General features: G+C 44.8%; 1 protein-coding gene across 2 annotated transcripts; it reads left to right on the forward strand.

Annotated features, from left to right (window-relative positions):
- Nucleotides 1-1,238: 1,238 nt before the first annotated feature.
- HSPA5 (heat shock protein family A (Hsp70) member 5) lies at nucleotides 1,239-5,586 on the forward strand. Of its 2 annotated transcripts, none has more exons than XM_065928455.1 (9): nucleotides 1,239-1,333; nucleotides 1,415-1,640; nucleotides 1,739-1,970; nucleotides 2,373-2,510; nucleotides 2,805-2,917; nucleotides 3,011-3,401; nucleotides 3,525-3,762; nucleotides 4,072-4,239; nucleotides 4,675-5,586. In XM_065928455.1, exons 2-9 carry the CDS (start codon nucleotides 1,516-1,518, stop codon nucleotides 5,235-5,237), a joined length of 1,968 nt encoding a protein of 655 aa, XP_065784527.1. In that variant the 5' UTR covers nucleotides 1,239-1,333; nucleotides 1,415-1,515; the 3' UTR covers nucleotides 5,238-5,586. The 2 variants fall into 2 exon arrangements, with proteins under 2 accessions (XP_065784527.1, XP_065784528.1); XM_065928456.1 differs by having other exon boundaries at nucleotides 1,261-1,333; nucleotides 1,420-1,640.
- The last annotated feature ends 923 nt before the right edge of the window (nucleotides 5,587-6,509 follow it).

Raw genomic sequence — 6,509 nt, forward strand, 5'->3', positions numbered from 1 at the left:
GGCCAAAATATAAACAAATTTAAAAACTTCTTATAAGTATTGGCTACAGAGTCAAGCTTACTTGGATATCAATGATAACTCTATCACTTAGCAGCTCTGTGACAATTAATCTCTTTGGTCTCAATGTTCTCATCTGTAAAATGGGAAATGCCAAGTATTGAATTGTAAGGACCGAAAGGCAAAAGAATAATGCTTAGCACAGAGTAAGGCTAAAGTAAATAGCAGCCTTTATACTTTTTGCTACAAGAGTACGGCATTATCCAGAGGTCTTTGTCCATTAAATACATTTAAGCACAATCAGACCTTTTCCAGAAGTGAAGGTAAAAAGGTATCAATGAAGGATGAAGAAGGCATTGTAAATGATAATCTGAGCCACAAAAGGAAATGATGGCAAGGAGAGGCAAGACAAGGGGTGACAAACTAGAAAAATGACACATCCCAAGGTGGGAGTGATGGCATTAGCACGCTCTTAAGAGCAGGGTTGCCACGTGTGTAGGGGACTCTGTATAGGAGTCAATTACTTTGGTCAGGTCTGTCCCGGGACTTACCGTGGGGCAAGGCAATGTGGGGAGACCTGGGAAAGACAGCGGGATAGCGGGTGCGGGGCATATAAGTAGTAGGAGCCATGATTCGCGACCGGGCATTGCCCAGACTAGGTCCCAACTCGAGAGCTGCGGCATGATGAGCAACAAAAGACCCCACGACACTAGTACCTGTGGCGGCTATAAAGGACAGAGAAATTTGTTCGGAGGAGATCACAGCATCTACGCTGACACCTGCATGCCTGGGACGGGATGGAGGAGGGGAGGAGAAAACAGTCGCTTCCCTCGAGAGGGACGGAGGAAGGTCAGGCGGGGTGGTCGTGGAGAAGGCACGGACTCAAGTCCTGCTGCCTCGGGGGTATCTTGCACGCCGGACGGGCCCCGATCCCCTCAGGGCCCAGCGTGGAGGCGGGACATCAGCTGTTACCGGCGGAAACCACCTCGGGGTGAGAGGTCCCGTCACTGATAGGCAGCTGCTAAAGCAATGGAGCTGGAGCACAGGGCGGATGTAGAGTCTCATTGGTGATTGTTGGGGGGCGCCCAACAGCCAATGAGTCAGCCAGGAGGGCGTAGCGATGACGTTAGCTGCGGAGGGGGCCGCTTCGAATCCGCGGCGGCCAGCTTGGTGGCCTGGACCAATCAGCGACGTCCAACGAGCTGCGCCTTCGCCAATCGGCGGCCTCCACGACGGGGCTGGGGGGAGGGTATATAAGCGGAGTAGGCGACGGCGCGGTCGACGCTGACCGAGACATCCCAGACACATCGACTTAAGGTTTTCTTGCGTTTGAGAGGTAGGTGCTGCGGCCTGTCTTTTCGAACCTGCCCTTCTTATTGTCCACTGTTCTCCTCATCCGGGGCCTTGTCATCCTCAGCTCAGGAACCTCTTTGCGCTCCCGTGTTTGCGGCCTGTGGCTGATTTTCCTCCGAAGCCCTATAGCTGCCTGCTGACCGACTGGCCGACGGCGCCGGAAAGATGAAGCTCTCCCTGGTGGCTGCGGTGCTGCTGCTGCTGCTCGGCATGGCACGAGCGGAGGAGGAGGACAAGAAGGAGGACGTGGGCACGGTGGTCGGCATCGACCTGGGCACCACCTACTCCTGGTAAGTGGGGTTTGAGGAGAGGGGAAAATGGGGCGTGGTCTCCTGGGCTGCCCGGAGCATCGTGGTGCTGATTCCTTCCGTTCGGTTTTTTCCTCCAGCGTCGGGGTGTTCAAGAACGGTCGCGTGGAGATCATCGCCAACGATCAAGGCAACCGCATCACGCCGTCTTATGTGGCCTTCACTCCTGAAGGGGAGCGTCTGATCGGCGATGCAGCCAAGAACCAGCTCACCTCCAATCCTGAGAACACAGTCTTCGACGCCAAGCGACTCATTGGCCGGACATGGAACGACCCTTCCGTGCAGCAGGACATCAAGTTCTTACCTTTCAAGGTTCGAACCGGTTTTTCTCTTCTAAATAGATAGTGGGTGGTGGTGATGGGAGTATTTAGGATTAAAAAGTTGAGGCACAAGCAAAGGGGATATAGATGTGTGTATATAATTTTATTTTATACTCCTAGTATGTTTCAGAACTGAAGATAGTAAAGTTGGCAAGGAATTTCATGCGTAACTACTCTGTCGACAATAGTTTAGGATTAAGAGACTGATTAAAACCGAAGTGGCTTGTAATTGTAAGGCACCTTCGACACCTTAAATATTTCTGCCCCAAATATTCAGCTCAAAGGGTCCAAAGTAAACCCAACTTTGGAGAAGGAAGTGAGTCTCAGTCCTCTTTTTAAAGTTTAAAATGTTTTTGCTTCTATCTCTGAAGATAATAATTATTCTCTCAAATAGGTGGTTGAAAAGAAAACTAAACCATACATTCAAGTTGATGTTGGAGGTGGACAAACAAAGACATTTGCTCCTGAAGAAATTTCTGCCATGGTTCTCACTAAAATGAAGGAAACTGCTGAGGCTTATTTGGGAAAGAAGGTAGGTATTTTCCAGAAGAGTGTTGAGCAGTTTTATTATTACCGTTTCTGATTGTGTTGTGTAGATGCTTTCATCATTTTAAAAGTCTGACATCCATGTACATCAGTTTTAATTACTTGCATGTTTTACTGGAGATCAAACAAAATACTAGGGTCTTTTCATTTATGACTTACTGCTTGCAAGTCCACACACATATAATTATGTATCTTAAAAATAAAGTGATAGTTTGTAACTTAAATAAAAGTTGAACTGTATGATAAAATATGTCTAACTACCTTTTGTTAATCATTTTAGGTTACTCATGCAGTTGTTACTGTACCAGCATATTTCAATGATGCCCAACGCCAGGCAACCAAAGATGCTGGCACTATTGCTGGATTGAATGTCATGAGGATCATCAATGAGCCGTAAGTGTCAAATTCAAAAGTACGGCACATTTGCCAAATGTGGAAAGGGAAAAGTTAAGTAAGGTTTGTTTTTCTTTCTCATTTCTCTAACAGTACAGCAGCTGCTATTGCTTATGGCCTGGATAAGAGGGAAGGGGAGAAGAACATCCTGGTGTTTGACCTGGGTGGTGGAACCTTCGATGTGTCTCTTCTCACCATTGATAATGGTGTCTTTGAAGTCGTGGCCACTAATGGAGATACTCACCTGGGTGGAGAAGACTTTGACCAGCGTGTCATGGAACACTTCATCAAGCTCTACAAAAAGAAGACTGGCAAAGATGTTCGGAAAGATAACAGAGCTGTGCAGAAACTCCGGCGTGAGGTAGAAAAGGCCAAACGGGCCCTGTCTTCCCAACATCAAGCCAGAATTGAAATAGAGTCCTTCTATGAAGGAGAAGACTTCTCGGAGACCCTGACTCGGGCCAAATTTGAAGAGCTAAACATGGTATGTTCCTTGTTTTGCTAATGAGATCTAGTTAGACTCTGAGTTTGGGACAGTGCATTTAGGGATTTTGACTATTTGTGGGTATGACAGGTATCCTCACAGTGCTTGTGTCTCTTACTCTAGGACCTGTTCCGTTCCACCATGAAGCCTGTCCAGAAAGTGTTGGAAGATTCTGATTTAAAGAAGTCTGATATTGATGAAATTGTTCTTGTTGGTGGCTCTACTAGAATCCCAAAGATTCAACAGCTGGTTAAAGAGTTTTTCAATGGCAAGGAGCCATCCCGAGGCATAAACCCAGATGAGGCTGTGGCATATGGGGCCGCTGTCCAGGCTGGTGTGCTCTCTGGTGATCAAGATACAGGTCAGTCTGTCAGCATTGTCCACAGTGCTTCAGTAGCTTAATGGGAAGAGTATTAGCTGTTGCTTTAGAAAGCAGTAGAATACAAGCAGCAAGCTCACAGAGCTAGTTAAAGGTACAGTGATGACAAGACTGGGAAGTCTCAAGATCTTTAGCAGTTGTATTTAATTCACTGTTTCTGAAATGATTTTGCGTAGAACCTAACCAAGTGGCAAGATGGAGAAGATGAAGTTGTATTGATTGTGGGCACTGCTTGGTATTGCTCCTATGACTCCTGAATTGGAACTTACCTCAGTCAACTTACTTTTGCAGGTGATCTGGTGCTGCTTGATGTATGTCCCTTGACACTTGGTATTGAAACCGTGGGAGGTGTCATGACCAAACTGATTCCACGGAACACTGTGGTGCCCACCAAGAAGTCTCAGATCTTCTCTACAGCCTCTGATAATCAACCAACTGTTACCATCAAAGTCTATGAAGGTAATTGCTTACATTTGTTAATACCATGACATGTGTTTGAGAAGTTTGACTTTTTTTTTTTTAATACACACTGTTGAAATGACTAAGGAAAGAAGTATCTGCTGTTTTTAGGTGAGAAGGCCCTAATTTAGTGTTGAGTTTGGTAGAGCCAGGACTAAAATCTGTTTTTTGTCTGGCAGGCTTTCCCATTAAAAATGCCTTCTGAGCTGGCTTCTAAAATAGAACAACAAGCAAAGTTCATACTGCTTTAAAGTAGACGAAATTTGATTGAATACTAGTAACTTAATTCACAGTTCCTTTCAGACCCAATATGACCCATTTTAAGTTGATAGAGTGCCCTTGCCACTTCAGGCTGTAACAGACTTAAATGTAGAGATCCAGATGTACTAATGTTTGTCAGTAACAACTAACAATTTGTGTGTGTGTGACTTCTAGGTGAACGACCCCTGACGAAAGACAATCACCTTCTGGGAACTTTTGATCTGACTGGAATTCCTCCTGCACCCCGTGGTGTCCCACAGATTGAAGTCACCTTTGAGATAGATGTGAATGGCATTCTTCGAGTGACAGCTGAAGACAAAGGTACAGGCAACAAAAATAAGATCACAATTACCAATGACCAAAATCGCCTGACACCTGAAGAAATTGAAAGAATGGTCAATGATGCTGAGAAGTTTGCTGAGGAAGACAAAAAGCTCAAGGAGCGCATTGACACAAGAAATGAATTGGAAAGCTATGCCTACTCTCTTAAGAATCAGATTGGAGATAAAGAAAAACTGGGAGGTAAACTTTCCTCAGAAGATAAGGAGACCATGGAAAAGGCTGTAGAAGAAAAGATTGAGTGGCTGGAAAGTCACCAAGATGCTGACATTGAAGATTTCAAAGCTAAAAAGAAGGAGCTAGAAGAAATTGTTCAGCCAATTATCAGCAAACTCTATGGAAGTGCAGGCCCCCCCCCAACCAATGAGGAGGAAGCAGGAGAAAAAGATGAGTTGTAGACACTGCTCTGCTAGTGCTGTAATATTGTAAATACTGGACTCAGGAACTTTCGTTAGGAGAAAATTGAGAGAACTTAAGTCTCGAATGTAATTGGAATCTTCACCTTGGAGTGGAGTTGAAAATGCTATAGCCCAAGTGGCTGTTTACTGCTTTTCATTAGCAGTTGCTCACATGTCTTGGGGTGGGGGGCAAGGAGGAATTGGCTATCATCAAAAGTGGGTTAAAAAAAAAAGCTGGGTTAGGGAGTGTGTTCACCTTGAAAATGTTCTATTTAACAATTGGGTCATGTGTATCTGGTGTAGGAACTTTTTTCTACCATAAGTGACACCAATAAATGTTTGTTATTTACACTGGTCTAATTTTTGTGATAAAGCTTCTAACTAGGTTAGTCATTTATTTTAAGGTTAGACCCTCATGTGTTGGGAGTGTTCAGGGGTTTTGAGGTAAGGAAACAACATTTCTTTAAATATTCAGTCATTTTGGGAAACATGCCTAATCTAAGAAAAGGGGTGGGAGGTTGGTACATCCATATGTTTAACTAGGCAAGGACCATTTCAAGAGCAGAGTTTTCTTGAGCATAATTGAAACTTCCTGCTTCCCCTTACCTTTCAAAAACTTACGGTGGCCTATTTACTCATAACACTTTACAGCTGCTTGGATTCTCATGCGATTTGATAAGTGATGAATCACTGATAATTTTACACACTTGGATTCAATTCTTGATTTTAGGATGTGAAGTTAATATTTTTGAATCTTAGCCATGTAAATCTTTATCTCTGGTACAAGAGTGGGATCTAGGGTGGTGTGATCTACCTTAAGCTCTACAGTAATTTAGTAAGTATGATCAAAGAAGGGCAGGCTGTCATGCTAACATGATTCAGTTCAGTCCAAACATAGACATTTTACACATGGGGCAACCAGCTGCAAGGTTAATTTGTGGAACTGAGACCTGATGTGTGATTTACTCTGAGGCCTGGACCTCTGTTGTGTTGCCCAAACCATTTGGACAGGGGGTCTTACAGACCAGGTTCCATACAAACATTAATAATACCTGAAGTGTTGTGTGCAGAGGGGTAGGGGTTGGTGGGGAGAGACAAGGGCCAATCTTTGCCCCTGTCTGCAGCGGCTCTCAGTACCAAGGCAACAGTACACCTCTTTCTGAGGAGCTGCTAATATTGAAAACACTTCCCTAGACTTCCCCTGGTGATCGCTGGCTAAAACTCCATGCTTCAGATGAAGGGAGCATGGGTTCCATCCCTGTCAGGGAACTA

This window comes from Muntiacus reevesi, chromosome 3 (assembly GCF_963930625.1).
Source record: "Muntiacus reevesi chromosome 3, mMunRee1.1, whole genome shotgun sequence".
In the NCBI taxonomy this organism is placed as follows: Eukaryota; Metazoa; Chordata; class Mammalia; order Artiodactyla; family Cervidae; genus Muntiacus; species Muntiacus reevesi.